Source organism: Sphaerodactylus townsendi, linkage group LG09 (assembly GCF_021028975.2).
Source record: "Sphaerodactylus townsendi isolate TG3544 linkage group LG09, MPM_Stown_v2.3, whole genome shotgun sequence".
NCBI classification, from domain to species: Eukaryota; Metazoa; Chordata; class Lepidosauria; order Squamata; family Sphaerodactylidae; genus Sphaerodactylus; species Sphaerodactylus townsendi.
In genome coordinates this window covers 57425837-57444725 of record NC_059433.1, presented here as the reverse complement: position 1 = coordinate 57444725, position 18889 = coordinate 57425837, and the positions used below count along the sequence as shown (strand labels likewise).

General features: G+C 41.7%; 1 protein-coding gene across 6 annotated transcripts in view; it reads right to left on the bottom strand.

The window, feature by feature from the left end:
• Nucleotides 1–18889, bottom strand: part of CHD7 (chromodomain helicase DNA binding protein 7) — a 202266-nt gene that overhangs the window by 73469 nt on the left and 109908 nt on the right. For 5 of the 6 annotated variants that reach the window (XM_048508624.1, XM_048508628.1, XM_048508626.1 and 2 more), the window contains 3 exons: nt 6613–6751; nt 4686–4823; nt 2286–2351 (listed from right to left, as the gene is read on the bottom strand). In XM_048508624.1, coding sequence (XP_048364581.1) covers nt 2286–2351; nt 4686–4823; nt 6613–6751 — 343 coding nt within the window. The remainder of the gene's footprint in view (nt 1–2285; nt 2352–4685; nt 4824–6612; nt 6752–18889) is intronic. The other variant, XM_048508629.1, reaches the window with a different exon arrangement.

Below are 18889 nucleotides of genomic sequence, written 5' to 3'. Positions count from 1 at the left end.
GATTTCTTCTCTCCCCAAACCTTGCCCTTCCGAGTTTCCACCCCCAAATCTCAGGAATTCCCCAGTTTGGTGCTGGTAACCCTAGCAGGAAACTGATCTCTGTAGTAGGGAGATCAGTTGTGATGTCAGAAGATCTCCAGGCTCCACGTCAAGGTTGCCAAGGTGGAGAGAAGGAAGAAGGAAAACGAGCGAGGTTTTGGGGTCTTCCAGGAAAGGAAGAAGGGAATAGTGGGGGAAGGGAAATCCCATACGTCCTTGCAGGTTCCCACTTGTGATGCCTAATGGGCTTCTTTCCCCTTCTATAAGATGGTGGAGGAATTTTATCAAGAGCTGATGAACTATGGTCTGCAAACTGTATTACTGGGCTTCCATTTCTGCTTTCAGCTCGTAAATTCATTAAATCATGTGTTGGTATTGAGGTCATAAAATGAGCAAATCTTGTTGGACACCAAGTCCATTTTTCCCTAAGTTAGCAAAGGGTGCTTCTTGCACTATGTTTTGATCAACATGGCATGTAGAGATTACTTAGATTTTCTGATGTCTGAAAGAATAACATCACTAAACTTTGACTAGGGATCTGCATTAATGTCCCAGTGTCTAAGCTATTTACTGTAGACACCATTCGCCATCACCCCTCAGTTAATCAGTTTGCGGAAAGTTTAACTCCCCAAGGATATGTTGTTTAATCCTAACTACATTTTCCTAGAAAATAACAATTCTGCTGCTGAGACCCAGAATGCACTGGAGTCTGATTCAAGATTCTTCCTCAGGACTTCAAAGAGCTTTTCAAATTGATTTATGGGTAATCTATCTGTCCCAAGAGAGCAGCCACTTGGGACTGAACTTGCCTTTCCCCCACCACCTCAGCAAGTTTGGATGAAACACATATCTGAGGAGGCTGGGAGCAGAAGGAGTGATGAGGAAAGGCCAGAGAAGGGGCAAGCCAAGGGGAACTGCAGAGATGGAGTCCCTCCAGCTTCACAAGCAGGGAGCTGGGCTTGCCAAAGTGGTCCCGTGGTGGAACCACAACAGGCAGATAAGGCTGGTAGCAACACAGGGGAAACCTCAAAGGGAGGGGCTTCCTCAGGGAGAGTCCCACCCCTCCGTGAAGGTCAGAGCTGGGCAGCTGCAGCAGCCTTGCCCAGAAACGCTGAGTGGGAGCAGGGTTGAAGGAAGGTGATGGGGAAAGCGGGGCTAAGTCCTGAGGGGTACAGGAGCCGACCAATACAGGGCCTCAGGGAAGGGCTAAGGGGTGACCCAGATAGACTGGTTGGGGCAGGCAGGGAGAGGGGGTGGAGCAACATATGTAAGGGAAGCCCCATCAGAAACAGCTGGGGATGAAAAAGGGTGGATAGGTACCGTGAAGTGCTGAGGAACCTGCCATCCCAGGAGAGTGAGGGGTCGGACTCATTCACTTCTACCACCCTTTCTGAGGTCGCTGATTGGGACAGAACCTGGAGCCTCCCACTCAAAGGGAGAAAGGGATGGAAGACAAGGCGGCCACAGCAGAGTGCCTCACACTGTTGAAGAAGAATTAAGTGCTGCCGCTGAAGTGTCAACTAGGAACGGTTGGGCAGGAGCAGACTGAGGTTTGTCTGGAAATTTTCCCATCTGTAGATGCTGAAAAAAATGGCCCAAGAAGAAGAACCACAAGCACCAAACCTTTCCCACCTGGGGGAGGAGGCTATGTATGATGCTTCTGGGGGGAACAGATTGGAACAACGTGAAGCTGCTTTTGAGGTGGCAAAGCAATTCTCTAGAGAACACTAAAGCCTAACTATGGTGGGAAGTAATAGAAGAAAGGTCTAAGTACTTCTGTCAGCACAGAATTGCTGATGGAACAGAGAGAGGACCTTAAGACGTCTCTTAATTTGGAGCTCCCCCCCCCCCAGCTCAAGATATATCAGTGTTAACCGAATGTAGACATTTTACATGATCTATCCCAAAGTTAAGTTTGCAGAAAATATCTATTTAATTTACTACAGCAACTAATTACATGCATGATTATTCAGGAAATACATACATGACAAAAAGGAACATGATTAAAATCAGTCTACTTTTTTGTAGTTAAAAGTATCTTATAGATCATTAATTTAAAACCATCTTGCTTTAAATTATTCTGTCTAGATAGGCAGATTAGATGAACACGTTGAACGACCAACTTCTTAAAAATCAGAAATAAACTCCCTTTGAACTTAAATATGTATTTTTCTGGCAAATTACAAAAGCAGTTTGACGAAATAAACAGATCTGAGGGGTGAATACTTTATATAAAATTAAAATACCTGTTTCTTGACTGTACGGCTACTCATGATTTTTTCAACTACAGGGCCATCAGCATCAGCAGACTCCTACAAAGAAACAATTGATAATAATTATCTTGGTGTTCAAAAGTGCAGAAAAGGGGAATCAAAGTGATTAAAGTGTTTAATCCCTTTCTCCATCAGGGACATCTAAAATGTTCAAGTCTTCTCAGTTTAGAAATAAACAGATTGAGAGGAAACATTAGACAGATTTAGAGAATTATGAAATATGTCCCTATCAAGCTTTCTGTGCTAGTGTGCAGGGGAGGGGATGTTACCAGATTCCCTCTCCTCATTGCAGCCCCATGATTTGTCCATCAGCATTGGGGCTAGAAGGGGCTGTGGAAGTAGAGACAGAGAGATCACAAATTCCTTCCACTGGTGGGATCCAAAGCTGGGTCTTTTGTTCACCTTAAGTGGGTTCAGTTTTATAACAGACCAAAGGAAGGTTCTTCTTCACAATTTCCTGACCAAAAATTTGTGATGGCCAGTGGTTTAGATTGTTTCCATGAAAATTATAAATGGTGAGAGACAGTACACTACTAAATTCAGAATGTGTGACTGAGATGGGGAAGAGAAGAGAGTAGGACGGAGCTGTTGCTCTCAACCTTGCTTGTTGGTTTCCTAGAGGAAATAGGATGTTGGACTTATCAGACCCTTCCCTTGATTCGGCAGGGCTGCTCTTAACAAGGCTTTTTTGGTTTTTACAAAACTACCGTATATACTCGTGTATAAGTCAACCTGCATATAAATCGAGGCACCTAATTTTACCACAAAAAACTGGGAAAACTTATTGACTTTCGTATAAATTAGAGGGGTGGGAAATGCAGCAGCATGCTGATCATTTCAAAAATAAAAATAGATGCCAATAAAATTACATCAATTGAGGCATCAGTAGGTTAAATGTTTTTGAATATTTATTTCAAAGAAAAACAGTAAACTGGCTCTGTAAGTGGAAAAGAGGGTCAACAAGAACAATATGGTATCAACAATAACTTTAAAAGTACAAAAACCTTAGCTCAATCAGCAACCAAGCTAAAACACAAGAGTTAAAATCCTTCAAAACTGGATTCCTCATCATCATCTGTATGTCCAAATGTAACCCAACTTAGATTTTAAGAGGGATATTATCAGAAATGAAAAATCTACTATTAGCTGGGCATTGTAAGCAATGGGGGGATGGGACATCCCTTTGAGGGGTGTGGCAGGATAACATTGGATCCCCTGACCCAAACCTCATCAAACTGGGCTGAAATTTATCCATGAAGAGACTCTCACAGATGAGACTAAGCCAAGGTTTCTGGTGAAGTTTGGAATTTCAGAGGATCCAAGGTGCTGGACCCCTCAAAAAAACCAGCCCCATCTACTGTAGCATACATTAGAAACAATAGAGAATGGGGGCACCTCCTTTGGGGGGCCATAACTTTGGACCCCCTGAACTTTACCAAACTTGGCTGGTATCATCAGGAGTGTCTTCTGAGGGTACCCTGAAAGTTTGGTGCCACTAGCATAAAAACTGCGCCCCCTGCTGGCCGGCAAAGTAAAACACACACACACAAATTTAATGACCCGCATATAAGTCGAGGGGAGCTTTTTCAGCATTGAAAATGTGCTGAAAAATTCGACTTATACATGAGTATATACGGTATGCTAATTTTTTAAGGAATGTCCTTAGCTTTGCACAGATTGGTGAATTTCTTAAGTATGAAACTGCTCAAGAACCCTCAGTGCGAAAGTAATATTGATGTCTCTTCGAGGCATTTAACTGGAGACATCATAAAGGATATTTAACAAATAGAAACATAAATTGTCAAATGAATGCTTTCTCTGGTGCATACATTTGCAAATGGTTTGTCAAGTTAGTTAAGTGAAGTAGTGATAGTAAAAGACCACTATAAAAAGACTGTTACAGGAATCATTTCACATTATCACCCTTCATTTTATTCAGCCTATTTTATCCATCATTTGCATTGCATAGAGAATAAAGCATACCCTGCTGGTTACTACAAGACAGTAATTTCATAAAGGGGTTCTTATAGTGCCTGACAGCAGGAGACAAGCTTGAGTGGTTTATTAAGTCATAGAAGCCAGACCACTGAATTCACAGAGGTACATTCAGTCTCCTTGGAGCCATTTTTAGGCTTTTCAACAGAGACCATTAATTTTACTAAATTGTGTTGAATTACATATTGTAGGCTTGTAAAGAAAACCTGAATGAACACAGACCTTAAGAACCTAAACAACTAATTTCCTTTAGCATGTTGAGCCAAGCTAAGATGGAAGTCCCTTGTAAGAAAATCCAACACTTAAATGTTTTACAGCCAAAATCATTATAGGATTTTCAGTTTACCCTCTATTTAATGAGCATAAATATGAACGGACCTGTTGCTCAGATTGAGAAGTACTTGAAGGAGAGTTTCTTCCAGCAGCATCTGCATCATCAACCTCCTCATCCGAAATCTTGAACTCCAGGTCTTCCGTATAACGCTTTCTTTTTACTTGCCTGCTGGAGCGCCTCTTCTGAAACAAACAAACAAACCTCAAATGATAAACATCCACCTTATTCATTTGGCAGTGGTATAGCTCTACAAGAGAGATTTTTTTGAAAGGAAGACACAGGCAGGAAGGCAATTAATGTGATTATTTATTTGAAGTCCAAAGACTCGATTTACAAAAATCCATAAACATTATAAAAAAGAACAAAATTAACAGTAAAAAAGTACACTTATCATTTATAAAACATATTAAAATGATCCAACGATATACAGAACGGTCCATTGGTAGACTTACCCTGAAGGGGCCTTCTCCTGGACGAGGCATCCTGATTGGGTGATTTCCCAATCCATTACCAGGGAGGCAGGACAATTTTTGTTGCCACTTCCTGTGTGGGATTGGGCATCCGATTTGCCCCAGATTTTGACTAACACAGCAGTAAGTTACAGATGAGAACAATAACTGACAAATTAACAACAGGAAGTAACACAACATGAATTCGGTATAGCACAGTAACATGAAGTTTAACTTGGTCGACAATGAGTTCCTAAGATATACTATGAGCTATGCTGAGATACAAAATGGTGTGTGTGTGTATATGTAACTAACAGTGACTTTGTCAGTCATGCCCTAACGCGAAACGGCTGGACGGATTGCCCCCAAATTTTCAGATGACGTTCCTCCCTGTTGCGGGCAGGTAATCGGACCTTCAACTCGCTGAAAGTCCATACCTGAGCCAGGTAAAACGTCTTTTTCCTGGCGCACCAGGCCAAGAAGCTGTTTGTGTTTAACTGTCATCCTTAGAATGTTCGCACAGATGGCCAGAGATGAGCAGTTAAAACAGTAAATAGGTAATACTGTTAGGTAATACAAGTGGAAGTGAAACACATACACACTTTGCCATGTGAGACGTCAGGTGGGGTCCCCCCCCACATGCAGATAACTTTCACTCTCTGTGCCTCACCCACTGCTACCACACAACACCCATACTCTCATGCACATCCAGCTCATCCTCACACACCTCACTCTGCCCCCCCTCACATCCAACCACACCCACTTCCTCACCCATATTCGCCACAGCTCTCTTTTACTAAAAGCGAGCTGGAGTTTACCTTTTTCTTCTAAGAAAATCTGTGGGGTGGGGGCGAACCAACACTACTGGCTCCGCTTCTTTTGCACATGGCCCTTTAAGAACCCAGAAAGGTGGCCTCGATCTGAGCGCCTCACCACCCTGCCTCTGCTGCCTGACTGGGATAGCCTCCTTGCCCCAGTTCTGCCCTACCCAAGCCAGGACCGTGCGTGTCAACCAGCCTCATGGACAGCGGGATTTACACTCTGGACAGTTCCGTTGTGGAATGGAAAGGGTTACCTTATACTAAAAAAACAAGACACCACCATATAACAATGTGAATTGGAAAGGGAAAGAGGGATTCCATTTGACCACCCCAAAAGGCTATGCTGCGGATCATTGGACCTGAATGGACATCTGGGGGGGGAGGGAGGGAGGGAGGGAGGGAGGGAGGGAGGGAGAGAGAGAGAGAGAGAGAGAGAGAGAGAGTGTGTGTTTGTGTGTATAATCTGATAAGCTCAAGGGGGGCCCAGGATGCCCTCGTGACCGTGCAGGAGAAGGCCCCTTCAGGGTAAGACTACCATGGACCAACTCCAAACTAGTATCATCTCTGATTTTTAAAAAATTCATATTAATATTTCTACAAAGGAAAGATTCACAAGTTTAACAAAAAAATAACAACTTGTTTCCAACATAGATTTTACACTGATCAATAATCAGGCATAAACAACTGAACAATGGTACTACCTGAACTCCTGCATCATCTTCCTCCTCAGGGTGTGGTGATCCTTGTGGTGTTTTATCCAAATCGGAATTTTCAGGACCTTCTTTTCCCTTGTTAACCTTTTTCTTCACTGCACTGGATTCTGATTCTGATTTCTTGCTACTAAAACATAAGTATGTTTGGTCAGATTTTGAATGAACACTCTTTTACAATATGTAGGATAGAATTAATTTGCAAACATAACATTTTAAAAATGAAATATCTGCATGTCACCATTACAAACAGTTGTGTTGTGATAGATTTCCCACTCACTTCATACATTTAACTACTACAGACTATACAAATTCGTAAACAACTCTCCAATGACTAGTGGTGACAGTAAAAAGACAAAAATTTCACAGAAAAGCTCAAAGGCCTGATTTTAGATGTATTTAATATTAAGTTGCATAAAAGCAACCTTCCATCATAGTTATTATCTCTTTTACAATTTCCCTGTTTCTAAAGTAGATGTCCCAAAACGAAGTACACTGAGCCTCAAATCAGGACAAGACAAGGGTTTAGGAGGTCCCCCAAAAAAGGGATGGCTGTCTCCAAACTAACAGGGTGGAGGACCTTAGAGTGCAAGAAAAGGGCAACAAGAAAGCAGGCACCCATAGCTACCACAATAGTAAGGATCTTGCTGTCGTCAAACCAAAAGCATGCCAAATTTTATAGGCGCATGTTTCTTGGGCAGATTCCGCACAGGCCTGGGGAGTGGCGGGGCACTTGCTTGTTGAGCGAGTCACAAAAACACTGGTTGGCGGGGAAAACGGCAGCACTGCCTCGATTTGAAGGCAGCAGCCATGGAAACTCCCTCCCCTGACTGGTGTTTTTACTGGGCCCACATCGGTGAAGATGGTCCATGCGGAATCTGCCTTGGTTAGGAATTTTGGATGGAAAATCGTGAATCAGTTAAATTGTTTATAGTGTTAGGAATATTTTGAGATCCAGTGTAGTGTAGTGGTTAAGATGTCAAACTAGGACCAGTAACACACTGTTAGCCCTGACCCTGGATAGTATTTGGATGGGAGAACCCCAGAGAATGCAGAAACAGGCAATAGCAAATGACCTCTGTTAATTCTAGTGCCTTGAACCACCCTCTAGTGGCTTGAAATCTTTTGGGGTCACTATAAGTCACTTGTGACTTGATGGCAAAAAATAATAAAAGAAGGAATAGTTACTATCCTTTTTACTAAAACACTTATAAAAATTTACACAATTTTTGCTAAAACATTTGGCAAAACTAAGATGTTCAGACATTGACTCTTGTTTTGAGAAACTTAAAAGTCACAACTGAATCAGAAACTGTAATTCAACAAACAATATTTAATATTCAATCACACCACATTTTCTGATACAGTTGTGATTTTAGTCTACCACTGATTTCAGCTGAATATTGCCTGAACACTCAAATTTGTCAGAGGGAAATAAAACCAAGGGAATGAATTTGGTCATTTAAAAAGAGAAAAAAGGTTCATCAAGCTGCATTTTGCTTTACAGCTTTTTGCAAACATTCTTAGTTCTACCACTGCAACACAATAAAACAAGCCTAGTCATACAAGATTTAAAACCTTGGGAATTTCAGAAATTCAAATGATAAACAACACACTACACATATAATTTTTTAAAAACTCAAAACCCTGTAATGCTTAAAATCATTACACAGGCTACAGAAAACAAATCAGGTTGTGTTTTTTTAAAAAACAAATCTGTACAACAGTTCTCTTTCCAACCATCCTAGTGCATATACAACCCATGGACAGAAGTCTCCCCTACTATGAGGCTCCATTTCCAGCATTTATTTCCGCTCTAACTGCCACAAATTATACAATACTACAGCTGAACACTGGGCCCCTTTCCTTTCATCTGCACGCCAAGAGCAATCAGATTACCCTGGTAACCAGTGGTCACATGACCAGCACCTGCTCTTTTGGCTGGATGCCACTGACTAAAGCCATCTGCTTCCCTCAATCAGCTTTCAAACATTCTCAACACCTGCGCTGCAGCATTTTGTGGTTTCTTTTATCAAATCAGTGCAAAACTGCTTCCCAAACTTTACCTATTTCTCAAATTTGTTTAAATCAAAGGTAAGCCTGTCGTAGTTGAACTGCTGCCAGGTAAAGCGAGTTGACAGCCTAGTGCTTTTTATTAGTGACCTCTATAAACCAGAGCTAAGAATACCATTTAATTTAACAGCAGTTAGGGTACAGTGAGTGCACCTTCAGCACATGAGTAGCAGGCTTAACACATTGAAGAACAGCACAGGCCAGGTCTGATAAAAAGGTCAATTTGAAGAAGGGCTAGAATCTGCTAATGACTTCTATTAGTTTAAGACACACAGAATCTCCAAGTGCTTAGAGGTTTCATACAAACCAGGGACCCAAGTGAGGAGTTTGTAGTATCTGTATCTGCACAAAGTAGTATCTGTGCGAAGTTTTTTTAAAACATCTTTGACCTTTCCTGTTTAAGAGTCTGATTATGTATGCCAGTGTTTCCCAAACTTTTTTCACTTGTGTACCTCTTGGCAACGCATTTTCCTAAAAATTTACCCCTATATTAGCAAACCCATTACATATTTTTCCCACATACTCCCAAAACACATACCCCGGTTTGGGAACCACTGATGTAGGCCATTTATGATCGGTGTAATGCAATAAGATACAGTGTTTGTATTGTCGAAGGCTTTCACGGCTGGAATCACTGGGGTGCTGTGTGGTTTCTGGGCTGTATGGCCGTGTTCTAGCAGCATTCTCTTCTGACGTTTCGCCTGCATCTATGGCTAGCATCTTCAGAGGATCCTCTGAAGATGCCAGCCACAGATGCAGGTGAAACGTCAGGAGAGAACGCTGCTAGAACACGGCCATACAGCCCGGAAACCACACAGCACCCCAGATACAGTGTTTCTCACACTAAAATATAAACAGTAATCTATTCATGGGACTTCCAACAGTTATATTCTGAATATACAAAAGCACACACACGCACAAAACCAGAATTTATATAGAAACAAGATAACAGTCCCGTGACATTTTATTTCAATTCAATGTCAGATGACTAGCCAAGACCAGGAGACCCCTGCATTTAGTAAAATATATTAGAGGACAAAATTCAATAAACATTCACAATGTTGTGATCTATTAGATATATAAATTAAAATACATAAAACACAAATAAAGCAACAAGCTGTTCCTCAGCTGTGGAAAGACTTTACAACATTTCTACTCAGTTTGGAGTTCAGCAAAGCAAATTTCACCTGTCACAACATCAACTGCCTACAACAATCAACAATTACACAGATCTCTCCAGTTTCAAAAGGAACACAGACGAGTTCACAGCCAAATTCAAGGCTTAGTACTACATGTATTAAAAAGTGTATTCCATGACTGTATATGTATGAACAATGAGGACAACGTATTCAGAACTTATCCATTTGGGACACTTGGATATGTTTTTGCTTTTACACTGGAAAAATAAACTACCAATTGTTTCTCTAAGACTGACCTTTCTTGAATATTTTGATTTTTAATAACAACATGCACATGTCATTAGGCATCATTTCAAATTTCATCTCCTTATGCCCAACCACTGACAGGCATGGAATACATTCTCAGAGAAAAACACTGGTGAAATCGCAATATGACAAAATAAAATAAGGTTACCGATGTGGAACAACAGAAAGACATATAAGGCAGCCAAACAATAAAGGAAGCAGAACAACAGAAGAACGAATAGAAATACAAAGGACAGGAGAAAGCAGGAAATAAAACAGCACCCCCCCCCACCAAAAATTCAGTTCAGAAGAAGAAATAACAGGGCCAAATAATCCACAGCTGAAATATTAAAACAAACTTTTAGTATTAGGGGACAATATTTCAAATCAGGATTCTTACCCCACAGTATCTCAAAAACTGACAGGCTATAGCTTTATCATAAAATTGAAGCAAAGAACTCCAAATATATATATAAAGTAACATAGATTTAAAACATCAGTATCTAGTAAACTAAAACACAGAGAAAGGTTTAACGTTTCTGAAATGACAATCAAGATCAAAAAGCTATGCATGAAACTTATCCTACATGGATGTACAGTGTGTGTATTATTTAAACACACACTATGGTTGGCAATCTCTAGGTGGTGGCTGGAGAGCTTCTGCGAATACAGAAGATGGCAAATACAGAAGGTATTTCAAAGATCACCTGGAGAAAATGGCCACTTTGGAACATAGATCCTATGACATTATACCTCACTGAAGTTCCTCCCAATACTAAACCCCAACCACCTTTGGCTTCAGCCCCAAAATCCTAAACCCCAACCGCCTTTGGCTTCAGCCCCAAAATCTCCAGGTATTTCCCAACACACAGCTGGCAGCTCTAGTACACACACAAGCATATGGAGGGTGCCAAATGTGTGGTTGTTTCCCATATAGCCACTGCATTATCAGTGGGATGCTGATTAGACTGGAAAGACTCAGCGCACAATTCCCCCCACCCACAGACATTCACACTCCCTGATGCATAAAAATCAAGTTCTACAAAGCTGTGTGAGTGAGTGATGGGGACTCTGAATGAAAAGAGAAAAAAATATGCATAACCTAAGCCCAAGTTCTACAATACCCATTAGATATTAACGTTATATAAATTATCTTTGCACAAAAGTTCTGAACAGTAGAGCCTCACCAGTTGTGAACTGGTCACTTGCAACTTCACTTGTTCACAGTTCACAGCCTGACTACATGTGCTGGCTACCCTGAGCACATGTCAATGGGTGGAAAGAGAGAGGGATCATGAGCATGCCAGCTCTGCCCTTGCCTCTTCACAGTCATCTCAACTTGAAAAAAACGGATGCTGGATGACTCATGTGGCCCAGTCCTGCTGCTGGGCCTGGACAACTTTGTAACTTGCTCGACCCGGCCTTCCCTTGCGTTTGATTCGGAAACTGAAACTGGTCCAACATGCAGCGGCACGCTTGCTCACAGGGGGCGCCTTTTCGTGATCATATTCAGCCTGCGTTGCGCCAGCTGCACTGGCACCCAGTGGAATTCCAAATCATCTTCAAGGTGTGGGTTTTGACCTTTAAGGCCTTACGTGGCCTGGGACCCTCGTACCTTAGAGACCGCATTACCCCATAGGCCCCTACTCGGCCTCTGCGTTCAGCAGAGGCCAATTTGCTGGTGGTTCCTGGTCCCTCAATGATGCGGCTGGCCTCCACATGGGCCAGGTGGAACACTCTTCCTCCAGCTGTCCGGGCCCTGAAGGACATTGGTGAATTCCGCAGGGCCTGCAAGACTGAGTTGTTCTGCTGGGCCTTTGGAGTGTCCAGTTGCTGAATAGGGCGCCCCCCCCCCCTACTCACTTACTTTTACCATTCTATTTTTGTCTACATCTACGTTACCCTCCTTGGGAGGTGTCCGGCCGTTCCCTCTTTTTGGGGAGGCTTTTTAATAAATTGGGTTATGGGACACCTGTTATTATTGTATTGACAGCTGTTTTAATGGGTATTAATGGATTTTAGTCAATGTAATAATTGTTTATGTGGTCACTATTGTGATCTTTTGTTATAAACTGTATATACATTGACGTTGTTGTGCACCGCCCAGAGCCCCTTGGGGATGGGGCAGTCTACAAATCTAAACAATTAAATAAATAAATAAATAAATAAATAAATAAATAAATAAATAAATAAATAAATAAAAAAACTTGTCTGGTGGCCTGGACAACCTGTCTGGCGAGAGACTCATCTGGTGGGTGCCACTGCAGGGTTCAGTTGCAGCAGCTACTGCTGCACATTTTTTTTTTAAAAAAAATCTTGCTGCTGGAAAACTGCAGGTGGGAGTGACCACCTTATCTGCTCAGCTGGCCAGCCCAGTGGTGATGCTACAAACAAGCCTGGCACTGAACACAATTCGCCCAAACTGGACCTCCCTCTAAAGGGAGAAGATGGTAAGGGATAGAGCTAGCATGCTCATGAACCTTTTTCCCAGGTCATTTTGGTTTCTCAGTTTGCCCCTGTCAATATTGTGGATTTTGCCACTCACGATAATCCTGGGAACAGATACCCTGCAACTGACATTGGTCTATAACACTAACCATTTCTTAACACAGATTAAAATACTTCTTCCATTCGTAGATGTACTCCAAACTAGAAGGTTGGAGCTACCTTTATTTAACTTTACGCATTGTGCTTGGCAGCACCTTTCCCAGTGATCATTGTTCTTTAGAAAGTGGGTGATATGCAACCTGCCCGAAAGGGCTTCTGATTGGCAGTGCAGATCATCCCTCTTTCCCAGTTTTAATTCATATTGCCCCTCTTCTCTTGGTTTTACTATATGTGTGGCTCCGCCTCCTGCAGCTGTCAGTTTTGTGGCTGGCTCCACTCCCTGTGGCAGCCATTTTGTATTTTATTTTATTTATTTTTATTTACATTATTTATAGTCCACTTTTCTCATTTGGACTCCAGGCCTTTAAGGCCTTACTCCAGAGTCAACAGAATCAACAGATGGGATATTCAATAAATAATACATAGCATTAAGGTTGTAGAACCAAGTAGTAGTCTAAAAACACACTGAAGCAAAGCATAAGTATTAACATTGAATGATACAAAACTCATAGTAGGACCCCAAGTTTCAGCCAGCTAGACATAGTAATATAGATCACTGTCCCTAATAATTTATCTAAGGAACTTAGTGAATCATTTAGTATGGTGGGACTCTAACGTCTGTGCAGAAATGCCCTCTTGAATTATTCAGTTTTGCATAGTTTGCAAAAAGTCAGGAGAATGGGAGTGTTCCTGACTTCCTCAGGCAGACTGTTCCACAAGTTGGAGGCCACCATGGAGAAGGCATGAGAACAGGTGGTGATTGATTTTGCCCATTTGCAGATTCTACAGAAGATTCTGTTCCAGTGAATGAAGGGGCATGGTGGAGCATAGGAGAAGAGGCAGTCTTGCAGGTATGAGGGTTCAAGGCTATGAAAAGCTTTGTATGTGATAGCTAATACCTTGCATTGAGCCCAGTAATTGATGGGCAGCCAGTGTAGTGTCTGCAAGATGGGAGTAATGTGCGTACTCCATCTAGCTTCTGATAATACCTGAGCCATAACATTCTGCACCAACTGGATTTTCCAAATTGATTCTGACAGGAGACCAAATGTACAGTGCATCACAACTGTCTAGTCTCGATGTCACCATGGCATGGATCCAAGCAGCCAGATTAAATTTCTCAAAGCAAGAGGCCATTTTTACAGGAAAGCTGACTTGGAAGAAAGCCTTTTTCGCAACTGCATTAATTTGCTTCTCCCATAATAAAGTTGGATTGAGTATACTCCAAAGTTCTTAACGAAGTAAGCAAGGGTCAGCTGAGCTCCATCTTTAAGCACAATGTCCTTCAAGATCCCCACCTCCCCAACCAGCATTATCTCTGTCTTTTCAGGGTTTAGTTTCAATTTGTTCATTTTTAGCCAATTTACCACAGCTGCCCATGCAGTTAGTCAGGACCTCAACCGCATCACCAGGGGATTTGGAGAAGGATATAGAGAGAGGAGTATCATCTCTGTGTTGATATCATCTAACCCCAAAGCTACTAATGATTTACTCTAAGGGCTTTATGCAGGGATTGAAAAGGATGGAGGATAGGACTGTGCTCTGTGGCACTCCACAGGATAGATGACAACTGGTCTACCACAGCAGCCCTTTGAGTTCGATCTGTGAGAAATTATTTGAACCAGTTCAGTGTGTGTCCTGATGCCTACTTCTGCCTCCAAGTATCTCAATAAGATAATATGATCTAGTTGCACCCACCAGCCTGTGTCAGTATTCCAAAGAGGCCCATGGACTCCAAAAGGTTGGGAACCCCTGAGCTATAAACTATAAACAGGAAAAGGGTTTTGAACAGTGCTGATACAACTTTAATCCTTTGTGTTGTCCTCCACCTATATAGCTGCAACTTCTCCACCTTGGGCTAGCTTATCTTCTCCTTCAGTGGTGGGATCCAAAAATTTTAGTAACAGGTTCCCATGGTGGTGGGATTCAAACTGTGGCGTAGCGCCAATGGGGCTGGGTGGGGCACGACAGGGGCGTGGCCGGGCATTCCGGGGGCGGGGCATTCCTGGGCTGGGCTGTGGCAAGGACACAGCCGCTGCGCCGGTCCTTGGGCAGGAAACGAATGCACGCAGGCGCAGGCTGCCACGCACACCGGTGCACCTCCTGCTAGACTGCTTCAATTTCTGCACGCTACTGCTGAGAGGAGGGGTGTAACTAAGGCAAAAATCACGTGGCAAAATCACCAATTAGTAACCCCCTCTCAGCACACACAAATAATTAGTAACCTACTCTCGGGAACCTGTGAGAACCTGCTGGATCCCACCTCTGTTCTCCTTGCAATGTATATGGGGGTTTCTACGGAACACCTGCCCTCACCTGGACAGTTCAGATCTCACAAGTTACACAGGATTGATCCTGGCTAGTATTTGGATGGGAGACCACCAAGGAATATCATGGTCATGATGCGGAGACAGCAAACCACATCCCAGGACTGCTTGCCTTAAAAACCTTACAGTGTCACCATAGGTCAGCTGCTTAATGCTCCCCACTACCAAAAAGACTGAATTCCCAAAATGGTGCCTGAGATCTTGCAACATTATGATGAGAAATCTCTTTTCCTTCTTCAATTTGAGTTTTGTTTTGCTTTTGCAAGGCTCCCTTTAAAAATCTGGGATTTTTCTGCAAGCTGAACTCATCCCAGTTTTGAGGATGAGGCCCTGGTCTATACCTGGCCTTGCATGCTGCCTCTACATAAATCTGCTCTCAGTGCCTCACAAAGTAAAAATAATGCAATAAAAGCATTAAAAAGAAGCAAGCTAGTGCATAGCCACACCATAGAGCAACATTCATCAGTTTAAAATGTTAATAAAACAACCCTCAAGAAGACCACAAAAACAACTTTAAACGATTCACTTGTTCCACTTAATGTATAGGGAGAAAATATATATTCTAGCCTGGTTTCTAAAGCATAGTAAAGTCAGTGCCAGGTGAGTCTCAAAGGGGAGGCATTCTGAAGGTGAGAAGTCATGACTGAGAAATCTGTCTTTGGTTGCCACCTGCCTTACCTCTGCAGGCAAAGGCACAAAGACCAGAGTTTAGGAATAAAACCTTAAATTGCAGGCTGGACATGTATAGACTCCATCCCTTATGCTGCTTTTCAAAGCTTCCCAATAAAGGTTTACACACATTCAGTTTGTTCATGTTTAAATACTGTGCCTGCAAGAGGTGATTATTCATAAGAGGGGATCAAGGCTTCAGTGCGCTCAGTCACACTTCTCCTCAACATGCATCAATACTGTGAATCACTTAAGCAATGAGCCAACTGCTCATTTTCTCCTGTTCCTTTTACTGGTGTATAAGGTTGCATATCCCCAGCCTGCATGAACCAGTTATACCTCATCCTATTTCAACCCCATTCTCATTCTAGGACCGTATTCAAGGCACAGAAGGTTGAATGAAAAACAGCAGCGTTTATACAAACCAGTCCCGATTTTTCAGTTTCAAATTTCATATAGAATTATAGGATGCCAAGAAACTCGGCATATGGATTATTTGACCACGTTATGGAAATTCTGAAGAAATCTTCTACAGTTATTTTCCTTAATTTTCATTTTGTTAGTATTTATTCCTCATTCATTTCTGTTGCCGTGAAATACTGTGAGAGAAGAGAGATTTTGGGTGATATGGTAAGCCCCACAAGCTACCACCACATACCTCTCTATTACACCCTGCCCTTTCTTGAGTTCACTACAACTCTCAGGGAGATTTCTGGCTGAATTCAGGAACTTATCACCACAAGAACTATGCCTTCCAATAATCTTCTGCATGCTTTCAAAAGACTTCTCTGCAGGGTTTCACAGTTTCCATGTTCAAAAGCAGAAACACTTCAGAACAGCCAAATAAAACTGTCAAAACATTGGCAACCAGTGTGAAATATGTAGAAAACTCTGTACGAGCTTTGAGGAAAAGGAAAACAAAAAGTCTGTGTCTTGCAAGATGCAGTCTTTGGGTCTTTATGCCTTGGAATTTGTAGTCCAGGCTACTAGCGCCTGATAAACCTCAAGTTAATTCTCATGGAGGTGGGGTTTCCTTTATTTCCTCCATTTGTTTTTCTTAATGGCACTAAGACCAGAGTTATAAAAACTGATCGGTATCAAGTTACAACATATCAAACTCTATTTTAAAAGTTTTACTGTGTGTGCCACTGCAGCACAAGGGACCTACATGGGATGGAACAAGCGGAAGACATGGAATGAAGGAGACTATAGCTGAAGGCGAACCATCTTTCTCTGTGTGGGAACCCCTATGGAGGACTTTCAGGCATCCAGGGTTGTTGTTGTTTGGCTACACCCCCCCTGCTGCCGGAAAGCCCTCTGGATGCAGCACGGTGGTAGAGCCATCCCCAGCCACAGCAGTCACTGGACTGGGCTGCCCCTCATCTTTTTACAGAAGTGTTATGATTTAACACTCCAATTTAGTATTAGAACGAGAGATTGAGATTAAAGTAAGTTTAATGTAACACACACAGAGGACAATGCTAAGGAAAGTTAATCTTTGCTGTAAGCACATGGTTGTACATCACTGGTCCAATACTACGAAAAGTATAAACCTATTCATTTCAGTGGATTTAGAAGGATGTAATTCTGTTTAGGATTGCACAGACAGTTTAACAATTTAAGTCTCACACTGAGAGTTAAATTGGACAACGATAGCAACAATAATAGCATTAATAAATAAGATGAACAGAGAACAAGAAAAAAATATTTGTGGAAAATTTAGCTATTGTTGGGTGGAACTAAAAGCGCAGTTCTGTGATAATGTTTCCTGATGATAAAAAGGCATAGGTAGTGACGTTTAAGCAAGGATCCTGGGATCGGGGGGGGGAGGGGGGAGTTTATAAGCAAGTAGCAATTTTCAGTAGAAAAATGTCTTGATGGGAGCAAGTTAACTAATCCCTCTCCAGCCATTCCATTCTTCCCTTTTAGCAGCAGCCTCCTGAAGTGATATCCTGTTTTAAGTTTTCTTAAAATACACAGTGGTATACATAATGTTGAGCTGCTGCAATTGTTAAAACTTATCACAACCTTTAAAAAAGCTTTTTAAAGTAACTATTAACTGGTTCATTTTTGTATGGAGTCAAAGAATTAAATTAGATAATGATTAAAGCAATTTCTATAGTTGTTCATTATGTGACTGTTCACTGACCAAACATATTTTTTTAAAAACTGGAGAACTTCATAATGCTACAGAAATAATACCATAACATACCTACATTTACTAAAAATGCTACTGAAATTATTTATACTGGATTGACTCCTATGAAACATGTGAGAAAGATTCCTTTCTCACCTCTTTTTACCTCCCCAGAAACATGTGCACACCCCAAAAATACAGCACTACTCAAAAAGTGTATGTGTGTGTAGGTGAACACACACTGAAGATAGAAAACAGGGGAAAATTGTGTCTTGTTCTTGTGCTAAAAGAAACAGTCAAGCAAAAGTGTGTGTGGGGGGGGGGGTCACTGCCCTTCCTCACTGAGTCCCCTGGAATTTATAGCTTTTGTTCTGAATCCTCCTGCAAATATGGAACCTCTACCACATTTTTAAGATGCCCAGGGTTTGCTGGGGGAGGGTGTCAAAGATTTGCCTCCACAAGTGCCCCTGCAGTCACTCCTCATAAGACCCAGTACATTAACTGTAATAGCTAGAAGGTTAGATTCAGGACTAAACTGGGCATTAAGGAAACCTAGTATAATTTTCATTTCAACTGATGATTAACAATTTTCCTTAGAATGTTTTATAACACCTTTGATGACTTTAGATACTTTTTTCAAAAACACATGCAGATTTTCAAGAGTAAAAGACTATACAGAATTCCTAGACTTTGATGTTTCTGACTTTGATGTTTCTGAAATCTGAATTCCTAGATGCCCAAGGAAAAACCTGGAATTTGCAATTTTGCTAGCTACACACATTCCCTGTCTTTTCTAAAAAATGTTTTGTAAAATCTAGGATTCCTCATTAAGGAACATGTACATGTGTTTGCATCAAAGGCAACAATAAATTGAGAAGATACAGTAATAGAATTGAGATAAACGAATGTTTCTATTATATTTGCCACCAATATTATAATTACATTGGAAAGATGCAGTCCCTGTGCTCCCTGGTTTGTTTGTTTTTTAAGGAAACAGATATGTAATCTCTCAAAAGACCTACCTGAGGTAT